Source organism: Athene cunicularia (genome assembly GCF_003259725.1).
Source record: "Athene cunicularia isolate RWA chromosome 9 unlocalized genomic scaffold, athCun1 chr9_part1, whole genome shotgun sequence".
In the NCBI taxonomy this organism is placed as follows: domain Eukaryota; kingdom Metazoa; phylum Chordata; class Aves; order Strigiformes; family Strigidae; genus Athene; species Athene cunicularia.
The window spans coordinates 8,643,720-8,666,196 of NW_020799110.1; the positions used below are offsets into that span (position 1 = coordinate 8,643,720).

Sequence of the window (22,477 nt, forward strand, 5' to 3'; positions counted from 1 at the left end):
GCTGCAGAGGAGCCAGCTGTGCCATCTGTACACCAGCTCTTATCAGTTAAATGTGCTGGGAAAATCATTAATGCTACAGATTTAACAAAAGGAAGGAGGTGCAGGTGTGTGCCCCTCAAGGGAGGGTCCGATGCCACAGCTGAAGGATCACTCTAACCTCTCCCGTGTCCAGTCGGGGCTGGGTGAACTCCAGCAAACTGGTGTTAACATACCTCCCCCCTTTTGCAGGGAGAAATGCCCAGACATTTGCTTGGGAGAAGGAAAAAACCCACCTCAGTGATTTGTTCCTAAGGGCAGTGTACTGGTGTTCACACTCCGCATTCCCTTCGCTGCGACAAGGGAAGCAAAGGCAGGACTGGAGTGCTGCAGGTAGGGGGGCTGAGCCCCTGCAAGGGCTAGTACAGCTCTGAGGAAACACCCCTGAGACAGTCTGGTTAAAAGCACTTGTTTATTGGTTACAATATCAACTCATGGCAACATCTTTCACTGAGCCACTGTACAAATACAAAGAAAAAGATCCATCGTGGAAAAAAAAAAGCTATAAACAGAGTTCATAGCAAGTGATTTTTTTTTTCACAGGGAAGTCTTTTTACAACAGCACTGTTAAAGAACAAATGGCACAAGTCCCTGGTTTTTTTAATAGCTTAAATAAAAGCTTTAAGACTGTTTCTGAATACATACACAATCCAAAGGCAGTGCAGAATCACTTCATAATTGGTAACATTACTGAAGTTTTCCAAAGTAGTCAGCAACAAGTAAAAAAAAAAAAAAAAAGAAACCTGGCTGATGAGAAATGCTGGGAACTAAAGGCAAATTAAAACCAAGCATGTTTAGAAGCATTTTGTTTTGGACTCCTTTGGATGTAATATGTACTACAAGTGTTCAGATGCTTTCATTTAAAAAAAAAAAAAAGGAGAAAAACACAAATAGAGCACCATTGTGTAAGTTAAACAAAGGCTTGAAATATCTAAGACTATTCCACCGAAGTCCATATTAGTTAAAATCTAAACATACTGTGTGGTATAAGAATGTCAGGCACATGTAATCTGTTATCAGTTATATCAATTAGTAACACTGTTCACACATTTACCATAACAACACTGCATTAACATTCTGCATGTATTTTACATAACCAGCAATTGGATAAAAAGGCTTGTGGTGCCTCTGAAGTGTAGGAAGTAGTTTCACCAGCATGCAGGCCAGATTACTGGATACAAAGTGCACCATCAACCCATGCTTAATTACTTTTACAGGAAATGCTATCTCAAAAATCAGTCATTCTGCTACACAACCATTTATACCAACTAGTTGAATTAGCCAAAACTCTCACCAACATCTTAAAGCACAGCACTAAACCTAGTGGAGGTGACAGTGTCCTCAACGAGGAAAGACTAAGCACTCTTGGAATGTTTTCACAATGTTTTCATTCCACCTTAAAGTAATGTGAACTTCATTGTGGGACAAGCGGTTACACTAACTGAATTAAAGAGTTAACTATTTCCAACCCATGCATTACAGTAAGCACACTAGGACCAGCTGTTACATCAATTCAGCTTTGCCAAGTCAAGGTCAGGCCCTCTCCTTCAGCAGGGGGAAAAGCCTATTTAATCCATGTTCCACTTCTAATGGTATATATTGTTGTCAATACATTCAGCTATCAGTTCTGCCAGATACTGTGACGTACCTGCCCTTGGGCAAGGCAGAGGATAGCGATGTTTGGAAGAAACAAACTTTCCATCTGGAGACAGATGGAAACAGGCCCACACGACTGGAGTAAGCGAGTATACATCAGCACGAGGCTGTGCAGCAGCTTTTTGTGGTTCCCAGGATCTCAACCAGCATCTCTACCACTAAACGGGTGTCCGAGTCTACACAGGAACAAACCCAAGGTGGGCCCTTGGCCTGGTTAGTATTTGCTATTGCAAAGTTAAATCCACATCAGAAAATGCTGAAAAAGAACTGTACCTGAATAAAATAAATCTTGTTACACAAAGCACATAGTTCCACTTCCCCAGCCATGAGTGACTGACTCGAGGAGGGGCTGGGAGGGAGTTACCATGCCACTGTTTCGGGATGGTGTTCTGGTTACTCCACTTCTGTAATTACACAAAAGTTACCTGAAATTCAGATAAGGACTTAGTTTGGCAACAGACTCTTGAGGAGGGGGTTGAGCTGTACCTACTAGTGCTGTGTGGCGAGTGAGTCTGTTGGCACAGCGCACAGGCAGAAGTCACACAAGCTGCATACCTGAGCCTACGTTAACCTGTAGGCACACCCCACTGCCCTCTGAGATTCAAAGCTGGGAATAAAACCATTTAGGTAAAACCTCATTTTATTATCGCCCTCATATTAGGAGGAGTTTGAGCTTTTACCATTAAAACTGCATCCATTTCAGTAACGGCATCAACCTTGAAATGTCACTGATGGCTGTTTAAAAAAGGAAATACCACAGCCGGTGCAGGTTCAGTATTTAACCTCATATAATAATGTGTTACATTAAATATGTAGGCTTTAAAAAAAAATAATAATCCAGGACAGTAATTAAACAGCAAACATCACCTTGGCAGGATGTATCGCAAGCTTTCTACAAATTCCCAAGAAGCATCAGATCCTGTTTCCCCAGCTGTGCTCGGGCTTCTTCCAGGGTTCCTTGTGTGCCCACAGGAAAGGAGCCGCCCCCGGCCCTGCAGCACTACAGACACTGGTTAACTGAATGGCAAGTGCTGGCACATAGCCGTGTGATGCTCTTGGAAACCTCATTAGCAAGTAGCTGGCATTCCTTATTGTTTGTTTTAAAAGCAGCTGAATCCAACAGACAATTGCCCACCAAACAATGGTAAGTGAAATTATTTGCAGTAATACCTGTATGAGAGCCATTACTGTGTTTAAAGTCTACCTGAACTTTTTTAAGAAAAGTTATATACATTTGTAAAATTGTTTTTGGAGTTTCGCAAGTAGAAACTAGTTTTAATACCAGAATGTAAAAATGGCACCTGTCTTTGCAAAGGTGTTGACTAGGAAATTGATTCAAAACACCTCTATGGAAAAAAATTTTTTAGAAAAAGAATATTTTCTTAAAATTCCTTAGTAACAAATTTCCAGAATGATTCACTCAAGGCAGCTGTGAGTTAAAAAAAAAAATAAATATCAAGTGCACCACTAAAAAATAAACCAAGTCTGCAAGATCCCAAAGAGCTGCTCACTTAAGAGAGTAACAAGAATTCCGTAATAGTTCTGTTAACGCAGACAGATCATAAAGCAAAGCACTGAGGAATTCCTGTGACATACACGATAGTGTGATTTTGGTCCTACACCACAGTCTGCTGTTAGTAAATGTATACTTCTCCAGCACAAGATGCGCTTTTTTCTTCTTTTAAAAGTGAATTTACTGTGATTGACTGGTACGTTTTATTGGCACCTTCACCATTATAGACATGAGAAGTTTACAGGCACAGTCTGGAAGTACTGGGATTTAGGATTACAAATGTCAGAAACTTGACAAATAGTCATCTCAGCCACAGATCTGTTTCGGTATATTACAAGATACCGGGCACTTATATTTTCTCCCTGACCCAGAGATACCCAGACTCCCCATAACTTCAGATGAGGGCAGATTAACATTATCTTCCAACCGGATGATTGAAGATTCACGTATCTTTAAAATAAGCCACTTAAGAGAAGCCAGTAGACTTAATCCCCCTTTCCAAAAGTGCCACAGACGTTCAGATTCCCAAGAGAACATCCATTGCAAGCGCAGGCATGCTGCCAGGCACCAGAAAGTTAAGCAATCTTCCCGGGTCGTTTCAGATGGGCATCAGTCACTTCATTTTCTTCTATCTACACTCAACTGTACTTGATCAGAACCTATCATTTATAAGCAACTGACATCAAAGTCGGAATAAAATCAGGATTAGGAGAGGAAATGGCTATTTACAGTGTCAGAGCTGCAGAACAATTAGCATCTACTAAGCCACCATGGTACAGACCTCTGTGACCACAGGAGAACAAGCAAGTCGCTAAGTTTATAGAGTATGAAGTTTGGAAGGGTCACACAGGTAAGAAAGGTTATTTGGTTCATTGTAAGTTACACAATTCCTTTTATAATTCACACTGCACATAACTGACAACAAGCGCTTTTGGTTGTGGTATGCTTTGGCAACCCCCTCATTTGGAGGGGGATTACAGGCGATTAACTGCACATTTAAATCTTTTTAAGATTTTAAGCAAAATCCTCCTGAATTCCTCCGTTGTGGTAATTGAGCAAGCTTTGCAAATACACTGCTTTCTGCGCGCTGAGCATCATGCCAAATCAATCTGTTAGTGCCAATCAGCTCGAGTTTGTGATGGGCCAAAACTACCTCATTTAGTCAAGAGCTGAATTGTCAAAAGGAAAAGCACTCAGCCACTTCACGACAGCAATGCAGGTCACTTGGCTTCCAGACCCAAGGACTGCGTGGAATAACTGATGCAAAAAGCTGCAGTAAGGAAGCTAATACTTCTGGAACCGGATTTTTATTTTTTTTTTTGGTAATTTTACTTTTTAAGTATTTTTGCTGTTGTTACAAGTCTGCCTGGCATTAACTCCTTGGTGTTTGGAGGCCATGACTGCCAATGGATGAACCAGGAACCACTGGCTTGAAGGAAGAACCCCATGATTAAAATTAGGCAAGCAGGTCAAGAAGTGAGTGAATAAGGCGGTAGGTATTAACTGGGAGTCTCCAGGGCCTTTAAAAAAAAATTCAAATGCCTTCCATTATAAAAACACATACATACCATTGGCTTCACTTTATCTACAGTAAATTCACAAAAACATTTAAAACAGCAATCTAGTTCATCCACTACAAAACTCAGAAGTGACATCTCGGGTTAAAAGCAAAGCTATAAATGTAGTTCCTTAAAAAATGCAAACATATTTCTTTACATACAGACAAATGTTACATGATTGGCTGCTATAATGTGTATATTCTGTTATGTACAAAAAAAAGTACAGGATTAGCAGACTGAGCACAAGCAAAAACCCTTCAAGGACAATCTAACCAACCACCAAAAACAAAAAGACTGGCTCTTAGTTTGTCGGTCACCATGATTATGTGTGCTGGCCCCTTTTAAAAAGTCAGTGATTTCTTCCCCCCTCCCCTATTTCTTCACTTGATTTTTTTTTCTAGTTTACAGAAAGCCTTTTTGTGTAATAATCAGTGAATAGAAAAACTTCACCTGCAAATACAAGGTAGAAATGTTATTTCACAGCTATAGGCTGCAGCATTGATCTCTCCAGATCTCAAATGGAGAATGTACATGTTTGGCTCCCAGTTAATTCCAGATTCTGAGAAAACTGTCCCAAGACCCTGTAGCTACAGCCATGCCGTCATCAGTAACGCCTAAACAGCTGACACGGTTGTCATGGCCAGCAAGGACACCTGGAAGAGAAGAAGCAAGGAAGTTAATATCCACGGGATGTCAAGGATTTCAGCTGTTACTCTGCTCTTACAGGTAAGTCTTCAGATTTGCTAAAAAGAAAAAAAAAAAAAAAAAAAAAAAAAAAGAGGTAATGCAAGATCCAATCATCCTTTTTGTCTTTACCTGACCAACTAAATACATCACAACAGCCATAACAAGAAACTCAGTGAGATTTTAAAGAATACATACACACAGTACTGCCTCCATTTTTCTCTCTGCCCTTATGATTTCTCCTTCTTTCTGCCCCAAAGACCTCCTCATCCCTAATCAGGCTCTCTACTGTTTTCCCCCGTTTTCAGCAACGCTGTCTGCAATTTCAGCCATCAACTCCTTCCAAAAATCAGATGCGACGTCTTCTGACAATGCCCTGGATCCAGGAACTACCTTGAGTTTCCCATGTTTGGCAAACTCTAAGGATTAAAAATGCCCTGTGTATTGTGCCAGACTATTAGAAAAGCAGCACTGTACCTGCCTCCTCCCCCTTCGTTTTTGATTTACTTCTACCTATTCTTGCACTATTAAAACTCAGCCTGGCCACATCCCTTAAGGAGAAGGATATATTTTCAGTCTGAACAGCAGAATCAAGGCTCAGAACTGAACCAGGGCTCATCATTTAAATCATGCTACAAAATGAGAAAGATGTAGCTATGCTATAAACACGCTGCCTATCCTGACAGAAGGGACTAATTCAAGAGCTAAAGGTGTCCACTTCCCCTCCCTCCCAACAGCAGGAAATCATGGTCCTCAAAGCAAAAAGACTACTGTAACATTACTATCTGAATTACTTCCTCTGATGGATGCAAAAGTCAATGCAAGTGGATAGTTTTGTATTACTTCATAAATTTCAGTGAAATAATTTTCTGTAGATGTTACCTAATTTTGGAGGCTGGTTTTCAGCCTCAAGAGCTGGTGTCTTCCAGCACAGATATATAATGGCCAAAACCTAAGAACAGCCATATGTCACTGACTGGAGCATTTACTTCACACATTATAGATGAAACTAACGCAATGTACACCTAGAAGGTATAACCAAATGCAATAAAAGGGTGCCATTCCAAAAGAAAACAGCCTTAAAAGAAAGCAAGCAGATCCCCTAACATCAGCAAGAGCACTGGCAATGGACTGGCTCTGCGTTTTGCATAATTCTGAATATCCATCTTCTGCTAAGGAAACGGAAAACTTCAGCTCACCTGCTCTCTCCCCTTTCAGAGTATCCCACACGTTGCAGTTGAAGTCATCATAACCCGCTAGCAAGAGGCGACCGCTTTTTGAGAAGGCTACAGAAGTGATCCCACAGATGATATTGTCGTGCGAATACATCATTAATTCCTGATCTGCACGTAGGTCAAAGAGTCGGCAAGTGGCATCATCAGATCCAGTGGCAAATGCATGTCCATTAGGGAAAAACTGAAAGTTTTAATGAAGAGACAGGAGTTTGAGACCAGAAACATACGTTGTTCATGCATCACTTTACAAACATCACAGGAATATTTTGCCAGGGTGACCAGATAAAAGACAGAATGATTTAAAAAAAAAACCAAACAAACATCTGCATGTTAAAAAAATGCATATATACAGTGCAACACTTCTAGAATAGTATTGGTAACACCTGAATGACTGGAATTTTACCCAGACAGTTCCTGCATGCGGTATAACAGGAGCCAAAGGGGATGCAACTAACTCCTACAAAATGAAGCAAAAGGCAGTTACGTGCCTCCTGGCAGGGGGCCAGGAAGACCTGGGTGAAGTGGTACACAATGTTCCATCCTCGGCTGGGCAGCCAGGTTGGCTCAGCCAAGATAGAAGATTGCAAGCAAGCAATTCAATCTCCAAAAACTGTACTCCAAATCAGTCATTCTTCCAACTGCCATACTGATTGAAATGGGAATGAAAAGAGCTCAACACATCTCAGGATTCAGGTCTAAGTATAGGAACTGCATTTTTCTACTGGTCACGCTTTTGGTATTTTCTCAGCCTTAATAATTTTTCATGTTTATCAAAAACAGATGCAGCTTAGGCTTAGATTTCATTCCCTATTTATCAGAGCTTGTATCTTGCAGATCAGAACATAGTGTTACTATGACAGAGAGGAAATATAATCCAGTTTATAAATATTACAAAATGATTCCAGGGATGAATATTCAACATAAGTACTGATTTTAACTTTGACTTCCAGAATATTTCTCTGAAAGCTCTTTTCAACAGAAAATATCAAGTACACTTTCATTCAACAAAAACCTTTAAGATGATGATGCTTGGCTATTTTGCTCCCTCGCTGTATATCACATTTATTTACAATTTTCAGTTTTTAACATATTGCCACACTGCAAAAAGCTTCCCTACTCCATTCTTCGCTTCTTAAAAAAAGTAAGGTCTCAATTACTGAACAAAAGCATAGCTGAAACGATTCCAAGAGCACTTCAACACATTGTAGATAACGATAATAATAATTCAGTTACAAACTAGATCGTAAGTTATTAAACAACCTTCTCTGTTACATACAATTTAAGATTCTCGATCCTAACAAAGTAATTGACTTTAAATCAAGGTAACCCAGCAGACTATAAACTGAATTCATGCAACTATAGCTTTTATCCTCCCCCCTTTCCTCCCAAGTGGAAATACAAATGATCACTTACACAAACTGCATTAATATCTGACACATGCCCTGTGAACGACTGCCTGCACATTCCATCTCGAATATCCCAAAGCTTTGAGGAGGCATCACAGGCACCCGAAACAAAAGTCCTCATATCTGGACTTAGAGAGAGACTCATCACATCGCCAGTATGCCCAGTGAACGTGGTGGTCTGTTGACCAGTTTCAATATCCCACAAAGCGCTGCAGATAAAATGACAACATTAACCTAATGTATGTGGTTATTTGACAGTTCAAGTTTTAAATACAAAATTAAGGCACTGGAGATAATTTAAAAAAAAAAAAAAAAAAAAAGGGAGATATAAAGAACTTCAGTACAACGTTATTCAAAAGCAAAGCTCTTCTAAACTCAAACATTTACAACATTTGTTTATTCTACTTAGATTTCTTTGTTCAATTATTCTACATTTCTGAACTATAGGTCATAGAATGGGATGGTTGTATCCATGGAGACTGGACAGTTTACAGCAGCAGATCACCACTCTACATTCTACTTAAGCTTTTCTCATTTAACAGCTTTTCTTTTTTTCCTCCTCCTTCCTCTGCCCTCAAAAGTAAAGCACTCTTGTAAATTCTGAGGTTGTATATTGCTACAATTTAAAACCAAATTAGTTTCAGAAGCAACGCCACACAGGCATAAAGCAATAGCTACAAGCTGCTGCACTAGCAAATTAGAGTGAAAACGTTACTTATTACCTAGAACTATTGCTTCTGAGACACAATCTACAACATATCACTAGTAATCAGCGAGTCAAGAAAGAAAAAAAAGAAAGATTACATCTGATTTAGAAAAAGAACTGCTTCTTTTCATTTTTGCCTTGCAACCATAGAAAAAAATAGATGCAAGCCCTCTCAAACACACAAGTTATGCATGAATTACTGATACGGATTATAAATAACTCTACCTTATTTGTTGTATAACTATCCCAAATAATTAATTTTCCATCTTGAGAAGCACTGACTAGTAGCCTAAATATAAACAGAAAATAATACGTTAATATAAAATAAACAAAAAATATCTCAAAATAGACATACATCATGTATGATTACCAAGAGATTCAGAAATTTCATCATTTTTTTATTACTCTCTTTTTCTTACGGGGTGGGAATGATTTGCTGGAAAATAATCTGCTAAGATCTATGTATTACCTGACTTAAGAAACATGTTTTATGAACCCTTTCCACAGCTCCTTTTTTTTTTTTTTCTCATATATTAGTATTTTAACTACATAGCTACAAAAAATAAATTTAGAGGAAAATAGATCCTATTCTGAGAGCAGATTCTAGATGCATTTCCTTGTGGACATGACAAAGAATAGACCATGAGGTAACATCTGACTGTCAGTTCCTCTAAAGACAACGTAACAAAGCTCCTTCCCAGAAGCTGAGTACCTTTTCCCACTATGTAGAAAAGGGTCTTTTTTTTCAATGACATCAAATTTGGCCATAAAGTTTTTAAACCTCTGTTATCACAGAAGTTACATAATTATTCAACATCTTGGAAAATACCATATCCATCATTCCAAAAATATGCCTCAACACATACCCATCTCTGCTTAAACAGACTCAAAAATCTTAGTTAAAACTAAAAGAAGGAAAAGACAAAACATCTGTGGAGAGATCAGGCAAAGCACCTTTCCTTTCAACTGAGGCTTCTCTATTACCACTATGCCATCTTCACCGGTTCTAAGGCAAACTGTAACTGAAGACAAAAAACCCACCACAGTCGTGGTCTGTGATCACCCTGCAAGGGCACCAACACCATCCCATAGGGCTCCCAAAACCTGGTATTAGATCTGAAGTAAGCAATCTGATTTTAAGGATCACTTGTACAAACCTGGAGTCGGATCCCCAGTGCATAGCATAGATTTTGGCTAAGTGACCTCTAAGCGTACGCCTTGTTCGCATCTGAATCCGACCCACTGAGTCCAGACTTGTTGTGATCTAAAAATAAATAAAACAAACCCCCGAGATACCGAGAGCTATTTTTAATATACAAGATAATTACATGCATTTGAACTTTGATAGAAAACAATCTATTTTGGCATGCAACATTAAAAGAAAAGGGATACTAGTGTACAACCCAGGATTAGGCCCATGCACACTGTGAAAAACAGGTTTTACAGAAAATACACTAACACGCTTCACAATGGCTACACCTGAAACTTCAGAAAGTTTTTTTAAAAACAATATTATGTAATACTGAGGCTATTTCAGATTATTAAGTTAAAAATTTTCAATTAAAACCAGTGAAAGAAATCCGCCAATATTCACTGCACTGTTACGTTTCAAAGCATGACAGTACTTTAAATGCAAAATACTTTTGATTTCAAAATACAGCTAAAAGACATTTATTTAAATATTTCTAAATATACTAAACACAATAAACATGCTCTATTTAAAAGGCAAACTGAAAGCAGGATCCATTAAGATAGTGGGGTTTTTTTTTGTCTGTGAGATTTTTTGCTGCTTTATTTGTTTGGGTTGTTTTGGTGAGGTTTGTTCTGTTTTATTTTAAATAATTGTATAAATACACAGTATCTTTCCAAAGGCTTCTTTCACCTTATTCTTTCACTTACTAAACAGTAACATGTTACAGTCATAAATTGTAGGGATTTTTTAAAATATATATATCAAGTAAGAGTCTGTACAGAGACTCACGAGCATACCTGAGCAAGAGTTGTGTCACTGCATGCTTTCCTTGCATCCTGAAACAAAATAAAGGAACAATTTGAACCTAAAAGGCAACACTGAGCATCAACTTAGAGAAAGTGTCTAAAGGAAAAAATAATTCTTAAGCTAGACTTCAGCATGCTCAAAAAGCCACAAGCCAGCAACAACATGCCAAAATGCCTTCTGTCACCCCAACATGTTTTATTGTCCAAGGAGTCTAACACACTGGCACACAAGCTGGGGGTCATGGAGGAAGAGGGACTTAAGAAGGGCCATGACCCACATTCCTCTGAGTCTCCCTTTGTACAGAATATGTGATTCAGAGGAATTTGGAGCATTCTGACATCCCAGCACCTGCCCTCTCCCCTGTATTCCTTCCCTGGTGTGGATGTGCTTGCCCAGGGTGTGCTGAGCATCAAGGGAAGAACTGATCCACTGGAAAAAACCACTACATAATATACATGATTAGCAAGCTTTGTACTACATGAGGCTCTTGCATTAACCCCCCTGCCACTGCAGGTGTGACACTGTTAGTTGTGAGAAGCAGGATGAAAATTAACAGGCAGGAACTGGAGAGCAGGACAGACAGCAGGCTCACCAAAGCTTAAGCTGCTGATACATTTCATACAAGATGAAGGAAAAAAATAATCAACTAACACTCATTTATTTCATGGAATGGATGGTGCTCAGCTCTCCGTACAGATACCCTTGACTTTTTCATTTCAGACTCTATGGGCATATGACTGACTTTCTGCATATTATTCAAACCCTACCTAGAAAACAGACTTCACTTTTGTTTGCATAATCAGCGTAACAGACTGGACCCCTGACAGAGGCGAGCACCAGTGAGCCTAGTCTGCCACACTGATTTTGCAAAACCTGGTTTCAGTTACAGTTGCGATTACACTGCACTCCTGCAACTCAGGCTCCTGTCTCCGAAAGACAAAAAGAGGTGCACAGTCAGCAACCTCTTCTGAGAAGCACGGTTTAAAATAATTGGCTTAAAATTAGACAGGAACTCTATAGCACATACAACAGCAGTACTGAGGGATCAGCCACAAGACCCTCTCTAACTCCCTGCACTTTCTCCAAACACCTTCCAACTTCTGGAACCAATGGAGCAGGTGTTCCACATATGACTGATGGCCTTCTTCACCATCAATTTGTGTGTCCCCCTGCCCCGAGAAAGCGTTCAGTCTGCACGCTAATGGCTACGTCCTCTTTGAGAGGAAGAACAGAAACATTTACTCACACATTCTGGAACTGCATCAACACGTTCAGACCAGGATCTTAACATTTTTCAATCTCTTCCTTGAGAGTTACTTGACATCGCAACTGTAACAATTTTTTAGTGCCTGTTTATTTTGACCACCCTTTATAGCTTTCCTCCCAGAAAGTAAGCCTGAGAGTGGATTAAGTCATCTCAACTTATTTTTAAAATGTCTGAACTGTAGAAATATTTATAAAATGTTGACGTCTGGAATCAGGAGGGGTTTAAAATACCAGAGCAGCAAATCCCTTCGCACTCAGGACTTACTTCACCCACAGGAAGAAACACACTGAATTTTAAACAACTTTAATTGTTTAGTTTAGCTGAAACACTTGAAGATGTTCAACATTAAATGTATCCTGAATGAAATCTGAATGAATCAAAGAAGTTTTTCTCAAAGAAAATGCTATTAGCAAGACCTATACTTGAGGCTAACACTTGACATATGATGGGCAAAGTTGAAGGAAAAGCAAAGTTTCAACAGGCCATTTTAATTCTCACATTTTAACTGTTATTTCTACATATGGATCATCATAACAGAATCATTACTTCATGACATATAAGGGTTCCTCTAAAGAACTGTATTTTTTTTCCTCAGTTCATGCAGTAGACATTGCAGAATTTGTGAGAAAAAACAGATCAATATGCAGTCCCCGCATTTTCCTAGCATACACATGTAAGATTTAAATTTTTTCCCAAAACCTATATATATATTTTTTAAATATAGTGTCTTATTTGCTCAAAATGTCACTCAATTTCAAATTTGATACTGTGCCAAGTACACAACCCTTTCTAAAATAACATCCTAAATTTCAATTCTCAAAGTGAAGACACACATCACGCGGGAACTTTATTACAGACAGAAATAGGAATTAAATTTAACCACAAAGCCATCCTGCTATCATTCACTGATATTTCAAACTTCTTGCACTAAGAATTCATGCAGTCTTATTTTATCCCTCCATCAAGTCTGTGTATAGAACAGAGCTACAGCTGTAGTAACTGCATGGGGAGGCAAAGGTCCTCACTTCACCAAAAAAAAAAAAATTTTTTAAAAATCACTAGACATTTCTAAAACATTGCAGACTATAAAAAGTCTATTTGGAAACTGACAGCTACACATTACGGTTTATTCTGCTTTAGGAAGTTGCTAGTTACAATCTTATTTTTAATTCACTTATAAGCACTGTTTTTTCATTATGAAATTGTTAGAGAAAGTATCAGGCAAAAAATAAAGAGCTGTAAATAACTGAGATAGCACACTGCCAGGTCTATATAAAACATCAAATGTTGTTCGCAACCTCACCTCTTTTTAGGAATGCATCAAAAATAGTTCCTGAAAATTACTAGCCCGCTAGATATTCTAGACACTTAAAACCCCCTTATCTTTGCTATACCCTAAACCTTCTTCCTACCCATCCCACACAAAAGACCTATTCAGAATGAAAACTGTGCAATTATTTAATAAGATGATATTCACCTATACAAATACTGAGCTGAATTATTTGGGGACAAAGTTTCTTGAAAAATCATTAAGTCATCAGGAGCATTTTCTAATTGCATATTAACCTGAAGTTAAAATTAAGCATAAGATATTCAACCCTGCACTCGGATCCGAAGAGGCAGAGACTAATTGCCAATGCTGAGCCAGAAGACTCCAGCAGCAACAGCCACAGTTACTCAGCTACATCTGTGCAGATCCAGTTTCAAGTTCGGGTGACAGAGTTACAACAGAAATATTAAATTGACCTAAAGCCACATAATGTGCTTATACAAAGAGCCAATCAGATTTTTATGCTCCAAAATTTAAAAAAGCAAACATTTCTGCAACACAGTCTAGCTCTCTTACTTGCCTAGTATCTCCTTGTTCACAGAACACCATCTTGCATAAAATCAGACTGATTGATTACCAAGACTGAATTAAAGACTCACTGGCTCACCCCAACATAATGTAATAAGAAAAATCTTTACACATCAGGCAGAGGAAGAACAGAAAAATACCTTTTATCTGTGCAATGCCATAATAAAGCCTAAATTTACCCCAAAAAAATTTAAACTAAGATTTATTTGCATTCCTCTACAGAATGGCTAGAAGGGGTACCCAGCGCCCCTGACCGACCCCTGGCTTGTCTTTCATCAGTGTATCAAGTGAAAACAAAGCGACTCAGACCTCTCCTTGAATGACACTGAATGAGCAGCAATGAAAGCAACTTGTGCCCCCAACACATGGAGTGTGATCACCTCACGGCTGACAGCAACAAGCAGCAGACTGCCACAAAACAACTGCTGCCAGCAGATGTTCTGCTAAAAAAGTGTGCATGCAACATATTCTAAGGAACCTGCAGAGCATTCCCATACAAATCAGATTTGTGGATGCTTCTTGCTTAGAAAAAGGCAATTTTGATGAAGAATAAGCAGAATTTGAAGATCCTTATTAAGCTTTGTACTTTTTTCTTTACTGAAAACTGCATCACTGAAACGTACAGGCATGTTGCAACAGATTCCTGGTAAACTGGTTTGGGGCATGACAGCTCATACTTGGTTTACTTTCCATGAGTAATTTCAACAAGAAATTAGCACATATGGGGGGGATCCACATTTCAAAAAAATAAATCCAACAGGAAGCAAAGAAATAGGGCTTGCAGAAATGACATCCACCCCTGGAAGGTTCTCTCTTACACTGCGTGCTTATCAAGAGCGGCAGCATGGAAGTCACTTTTAGCCCAGAAACAAGCTTTTCTAATACCTTTAAACCCAACTTGTTGTGCCTGGCTCCTAAAAGTTTGCTGTTCCATTTTTAAAAATCCCAAATAAGACAGACACACATACACCCCTAGTAACAAAAGACAGCAAACTTCAAGAGGAAATAAAATATTTTGTTCAAGAAATATTATGAATGCATTACATTATACCAATTTCTGATTTTTAAACAAATAAAGCGCTGCACAACTTAAACAGAAGCAATTATTAGATGTGATCTTTACACTTTATTCCTTTAAAGGAGGAACTTCAACGTGAAAAACAAGCAATTAGCAACTCTTACTCTGATTTGATTTCGCAGTTGCTCTGCCTCCTGCCGTAACTGTTCCAGCTCACTCATCTTCTTCAGTCTCTATTTCTCACACTCCACTGGTGAAGAAAACCTGCCGATGAGATGGAAGAAAAATAAGTTTCGGTATCACTTTCTCCTCTTTTAAAAAAAAAAAAAACAAACAAGACAAAACCCCCATGAACCTATATATATTTACTCTGCCTTTAGAAAGGCTTACAAATAGATACTCCCTTTAGTACACTGTCCAATAAATCTGGCAAGACTCAAGTTATTTCAATTCCTGAATTGCCATGAAAAGCAGAATTAAGTTAAGTCTATTTTGAATATTGAAGCAACTGTCAACAGACCCGCCCACTGTACTTTGGTGAATGCATTTGTAGCGCCACTCTTCACACCCACCCGGAAACCTGTCGGTCTTCACCCCAAGGTGGCAACAGAGAGCAAAGACTGAGTGGTAGCCTGAAACATTTACCTCTGAGCTCAACAGTGCTATGACACAAGAACCTTCGGACATGACATCCAAGCCGGCTTTTGTTTTGACTTAAGATGAAAAGTTTGAAGCCTAGACTACATCTGAAAAGGCAGGTTTTCTGCAGTTTTTTTCCCATATTTTCCTTGGGCAAGGCCCGAAGATCTTTTCATTCCAAAAGCACCCAGACAGTGAGAAGGGAGAATAAAGATCCAACTATCCCTAAAAGCATCCTCATGCTGGTACAGCCCACAGCAGTTCTCACCTAAACACGGACTCAAAGCAACCTTAATACAAAGATCAACAAACAGTAAGACCACATGCAAGCACACTTTCAGGTTAGTTAATTTTTTTCAATCAGATTTTGCATCTGATTTTATCAGTGTGTTGAAGTTTCCTTAGATCAGTTTTCCTCTCTATCCCCAGTACAGCAGCCACACACCACTACACAGATCTCTTAAGTCTATTCACATACACGGAGACTTCAATATCCTCGCAGTGGAAGTAAAATAAGCTAGCAGCTAGCTCACGAACAAGCCAGGCACTTGTTTGGATTTTTCTCATGATAGAAAAAGATAGAAAGGTGACAAACACAAACATACATAGATTGGATCATCTCCCCATCAAAAATCCATAAGAGCAGAGTGGCAACTTTGAAGGTTTAACTAGTATTTTCAGCTATACGTAAGCAAACTATGAAGTTCACACCTTTCCCATCCTTAAACCCAAGCTGTTCAACTACAAAGACACTGTAATTCATATGTGAATACCCTAGAAAACTACTTTATTTACTATCATCTCCCTATTTCAGCAGCCCAGACTATTTAATATTGCTTAATGCACAGCAGGCATAAAATAGAAATCATCAACACTAATGTCCGATTTAAAAAAAATCAAACATTAAAAACATCACTTTAGCATGCAGGCTCATCACATACATGCCTTATAATCTATCAAGTTTAATTACAATCTTAATACATTTGAATATGAGACCTCTACAAAATAAAGCCCCACTTTCAGTTCCAACAGTGTCAAATTAGCCTTTCCAGCATGTTTTCTCTCTTTTGTTCTAGAACCTACACAAAGGTAACACAGACAAACCAGTGGAGTCTAAGGTCTAAAGCAAGACAGCCACGATGCCTGCCAAACATTTCAGTAGTCCTGCGTGCTATTTTTAACAGAAGATAAAGATTCCTAGCAGAGAAGTTGATATATCTCTAATTTTCTGAGAAGGGAAGCCAGCTTCTGCCCGGTGATGGGCCACACACTTCAGTGCTCTGTAAACAGTAACTTCAACACAGAATAATTCATCATGAAGAAAACGACATTACTATTTGACTGGAAGCATGCATGGCTGCTCACAAATAGCTAAAGTTAAGGCATTTTTTTATTGATAGGTAAAACTGTGAGCATATTAGAAAATTAGCTGTAGCACTGCACTGCACTCAAAGACCATCAATGACCATTCTGTACTTCAACTGTAAAGTCAGCGTGAATGACCCTGATGTCATTTGTAGCAGTACTGTTCCTCGTTAATACAATTTCTGTATCGAGCTGCACCAGCAACTAAACAGCTGTTAAGCTTAACAGTTTAAATCATGTTATACCTATACAAATTCCTACATGGATAAAATCCAGCTTCAGAAGCCTTCTCACCCACCCACCTTTAGCTTAAAAATAAATTCCTAAGCAAATTCAAGGACATTGATCTTTCACACTTTTTCGAAATAATTTTTTTTGTTGTTGTTGAGGAGTCCTAGCAACATCAGTATTTTCTAAATTTGCAAGGTCATTAGCATTACTGTTCAGCAGAAATGTACCAGTGGTTCAAGGTCAAGCTATACCTCAATGAATATAATGGCCTCCAAGCCACTACACATTTGTACGAAGTCTAGATTAATTTTAGAACTGGATTATTCTAGCTTTAAGCATTAAAGTTCCTTTCCAGCACGCAGCAGCTGAACAGCAAACTCTGAGATATTCTTAAGCTATACATAAACAGCAGGATACTACAGTAAACAAACTAAGTGCACAGTTTAACTATTAAATTGAAGTGTATCCAACACTCTGGTTGTACTGGCTGGCTGCAGCTCCCAATGCAACTGCTCTTGTGTTCAGACTGATCATCCACCATAAAGTATTTAGCAGAACAGTCTGCAAGATGCTTCCACTTGGGATTTTTACTTTTTTTTTTTTTTAAAGCACTATTTCGAGGTGCCCACAGAAAATTACAGAAATTGAGGGGGTGTGGAGGAAGCTCTCAGATTCACACTAACTCTGCAAAGCAGCATCTCTAAACTCTTGTCAAACTACTGTGTGAGCACCTTACTGATGCCATACTCATGACAGCAATGCAGGAAGATAAGCACGTGCTTGGAACTTGCACACGTGGACACATCTGTATCTGTTTTAATGATTCTGATGCTACAGTGATATGGTTAAAGAGAAGAAATGAGAGGAAGCCATAGTCAAGATGTTGTTATGCGTGTAGACCATTATCTAGACTAGATTTACTTGCTGTAACATTGGTTTTAAGTGTATCAGTGAGGTGAGCAGTGAAGCACAGCAAGAACACAGAACTGAGATGCCTGGCAGCAATGGCAAAGCAGAGGCTGCATCCCATAAACCGGTTCTCAGAGCAGAGAAGCAACAGGTCATCACTACAACCCTGAAGTGTGCTATTTCCCAATGCTCCCAATCATCAGATAAAAAACAACTTGGTTTTTATCAGATTAAATGCTGGGACTGCTTTTGCAGGGTTTACAGGGATTGCAAAGAACAGAAGTGATATCTGTATTGCAAATTTTTCCTCATAGAACAAATTACGGAAAACCTCAGTGGATTCAACTCCAACTTGCACTAGGTTACAAAGGACACATCCCCTCCAGGAAGATCAAAATACTACAGCCAGGAAGGAGTGCTGCTCCACAGCCTGGAAAATTCTTTATTTTGAGCATGAACTTCCCCAGGAGTCCAGCTGTGTCGTACTCAGCCATGCACACAGTGAAGCCATCAGCTCCTGCACCTCTGTGGGCAGAAAGAGAGAGAGGACGACTCCTGCCATATCAGGAGACTGAAGGTAGCATAATGCCTGCCTCCCTGATTTACTGATATTTTTAATAAACGTTTAGTCGGAGAAAAAATATTCTGAGTTACCTTAGATGCAGAATACTAGTGGTACCTGCTTTTCAACATTCACAGGCAGAAACCCTGATGAAGAAGCCAGATGCTTCTCTTCAAATGCAATTCATGATGTGCATGATGTACTATGAATAATATCATCTGCTACGGCAGAGAGGCCTTGAGGGGATGAGCAACAGGAAGGGGAAAAACTTCATAATACCATTGGTAGCCAGGGGGTGTACCACTGCAGGATACCCAAGCGATTAGGAAATGGGGTCAAGGACACGAGATGCTTCCCATCAGAAGCAACAATACAGGGAGCTCATTGTGAGCAGTAACTATTGTGTAACCAAGGCAGCACATCTTTGCCCTCATAAAAGCAATGTCATTTGTAGGCTGAACTGTACCTCACTGCAATTTTTCCTCAGCAGACTTGTACAAGTGAATTTACTGATACTAAAATAAAGTGCATCCCGAGGCAAACTAATTAACCAAGTCAGATTTCACAGCATATCTAGTGTCAGGAAAGCCACTGGCAGGCTTGAGTGCTCCACAGACAAATTACCCCTTACACTATTCCTGATTTAGTAGCAGTACCATTTGCTAAGAGTTTAATTCTTCATGATACGGGCAGGCAGTGAGAAATTACCACGGATTCTTGTCTCAAAAAGTACTTTCTCTGCAATCTGTGGACTCAAACATTGTGGCTGGAAAAACACCCTTTTCTCTGCAAAAGCTCACTCCAAATGCACTTGAGGACACACTGTGAGAAGATTCACTGAGCCCAGGACCTGTGAGACAGGTGGCAGGGCAGGACAGAGCGCCTACACCGGCCGGGATGTCGGGAGTTCATCAGACAGGGACCAGCTGACCCCATGGCACGGAGCGGGAGGCTGGCGCAGAGGCCGAGAGCCGACGCAGCTCTGGAAAGCCAGGAAATGGGCTGACACTTGGCAGATTACTCAAAGTAGAATAGTCAAGCATGTAGTGATAGGAACCTTTAGTTCTGCAAAGCAGAGCTATTTCTGTCTCAGAGAAGATTGCAGTTTACAAACTAAGATCCCAATTAATTTGGTTTCTTGAAAAAAAAAAAAAAAAGACAGCATTTTCACTTGTCTCAGCAAGCTTAGCTTATTCCCGTGTAAAATTATCATAATAGACAGGAGAGGGGAAAAAACACCCCACAAAACCTAGGGAAGTGTAAATATACCCCTCCCCACAACAAAGCATTCCTATTTTCGTGCCAAATATATGGAGATTAAAGGGACTGCAGAAAGAACAATCTGTCTCACTGGATTCTCAAGAGCTATTGACTAAAGAATTATTTAGGTAAGAATTTTATTTTGTATCAGAAAAATCAGTCCTTTAGAATTGAAACAAGTGCTTACCTATACATACCAACCTCACTTTTTCAACCCATGCAGTAAGATCTCACAAGCCATCAACACACAGAAGCAGCAAGTAAGAGAGGAGGTTTCACATAGCATTCCTTATGTTTAGCCACCTGTGTGATAACTAGTAGGGATGATCACATGAAAGCTAACTATAGCGCTTTACTAATTATAGGCAAAAGACAGCAAGAAATACTCCAGCTCTCTCTCAAGGGAGCTATACTGGTAACTCACACACACATTCAGGCTCCAGTCCACAAAACCTTTACATGCTGAAGTCACTGGTGTAAAGTTACCTGCTTTGTCTTCGGTAACTGCTGGCAATGCACAGGGGCTCTGATGTCTCAACAGTGGTAGACTGGGGTTCTGGCTCGGGAGTGGAGCTCTGGCAGCATACACAGACTAATACTTCATATATTCACGATGTGCCAAAGAAGATTTTGATAAAACATTTCCTCATTTAGTGTCACTAATAAACTTCGGCTGCTTTACCCACTCATTTATGTCTCTCCAAAGCCATGAATAGAGAAGGAAAACATTGAAAGGTTTTATTTCCTACAACCTGAAGGGAATGGATTTGACATATTCAAGAACGGTGCAAAATCTATAAACTCTGACGTAGTGAACAAAGCCTTACATAAAGTGAAATCTGCCAACAGCCATTTAAAATAAATGCATTAATGCATGTAGTTACATATAAAAAAAGTTTAGTTGGAATTTTACGTAATATATTTACTACGGTAGAGCTGTTTGAGGACCACACACACACTGGGCTCTCCACTGAAGAAAATCACACATTTAATGCCTTTTTTTACTGTACCTTGGCCCTATGTTGTCTCTCCTCCGTCTCTCAAAGAGACCTTACCAGCTATTCATTTTCCCAAGAATTCTTTGTTCTGATTTGTAGCTGCACTGCATCAATAAACACAGACAACAAAGCAGGGAGCTTTTATATTAGTCAGCTAATACTTAAATACAAGCAGAGAGAGGCATAAGTTGAAATAACAGTGTATAAGGGCTGTAACTGTGTCACTGTGTACCTTGCTCTTTCCTTCTCCCTCTCCTCTCAAACCTCTTCAGCGCATCTCCTTCCCTTCTGTATCTTTAACGTTACACTTGAGGAGTGCATTAGTTGCAGAACATCTTAGACATTTCAGTAAAGAAAGAGTAATAGTTTAGTTTTAAAAGAAGGGTTACCATTTAGGAAATAACCTTGGAAATCCTAACAATCTTTTCCTTAAGATTTTTTAATTTTCATTTTGTATGACGGAATTGTCACTCTAGTTTCCGAGCCCCCAGGCACATGTAAAGGAGAGTTGTCCCATATTCAGGGCCTCTGGTCTCCCCAAGAAGAAAACAGGAAGCAGCCTGGGTGTGACCTTGCTCGCTGAGGTCAGCGCTATTGTTGCACTTCTGCACATTTTGGAAGTGTTTTAAAGTGATATGTCTCCATTATAGCTTTGGTACAAAAACAGGAAATAATCAACCAACGCCTCTCAAGAGGAAGGGTATTAGCAGAACTTAAACACCCATTTCTCTAACAGATACCACCCCCAATTTTAAGGAACCGATTAATGTCTATACTCAAAATCACACATACAGCTGGAAAGGAGAGGTCACAAAGGAGACCCACAAGAAAACAACAAATCAGTGGGACATGAAAGTCGTCTTGCCACTTCGTGTGCCAACATGCCCCATGCAGTTACATCACGAATACAACCCCACCCACAAACTGTGTGGCAGAAGCAGTTTCAAGCCAACAATATTGCTCCTTCCTTCCTCCGCCAAAACACCTCGTACCCCTACACATCATAAAGAACAGAAGAATGTGCCACTTTATACACACAGAGCTACTTCACTTGTGATTTTAATATAACTTTGAAATAAACCCTGCCACAAAAACGTCTGTATTTACCACAGTAACTACTTGGAGTTATTAACAGAAGTAATTTGATTCAGACAAATATAAACATCTGTCTTCACCTTCAGACTTCGGTACTCTAAGTATCAACCTTTGGTGTTTTTCACTAACAGAGGAGAGCGGAGGAAGCAGCAGCTTGAAGGCGTCTTGCAGTAGTGTTGCTGGGTTTAGAAGTCAATGCCATTTTACCAGCGCTGCCGACACTGCGCATGCACAGCTTGCAAATGAGAGAACAAACCCGCACGGTGATCAGTCTTAACAGATCACGATACATCTCTGCATTTGATGACTGGTTTGATTACGGTTTCCATGGAAGACAAATAGATCAACAAATACTGACCTTGTTAACAGCTGCCAAAAAATAGACAAAGGAAATCACAGTGCAGAAATTAGAGTGAAATAATTCTTAAGTCTACTAGTGAAAAATGATCAGTGACTTTAGACTTTTACCCTTCTTCAGACA

General features: G+C 39.4%; 1 protein-coding gene across 1 annotated transcript in view; it reads right to left on the reverse strand.

The window, feature by feature from the left end:
* Positions 1-431: 431 nt before the first annotated feature.
* The window catches only part of GNB4 (G protein subunit beta 4), a 76,865-nt gene continuing 54,819 nt past the window's right edge, over positions 432-22,477 (reverse strand). Inside the window, exons 3-9 of the mRNA XM_026854962.1 lie at positions 15,102-15,201; positions 10,785-10,823; positions 9,953-10,059; positions 8,925-9,084; positions 8,097-8,303; positions 6,648-6,864; positions 432-5,417 (exon numbers count right to left, since the gene is read on the reverse strand). Of these exons, the coding sequence (XP_026710763.1) occupies positions 5,311-5,417; positions 6,648-6,864; positions 8,097-8,303; positions 8,925-9,084; positions 9,953-10,059; positions 10,785-10,823; positions 15,102-15,158 (894 nt within the window). The 5' untranslated portion in view covers positions 15,159-15,201 and the 3' untranslated portion in view covers positions 432-5,310. The remainder of the gene's footprint in view (positions 5,418-6,647; positions 6,865-8,096; positions 8,304-8,924; positions 9,085-9,952; positions 10,060-10,784; positions 10,824-15,101; positions 15,202-22,477) is intronic.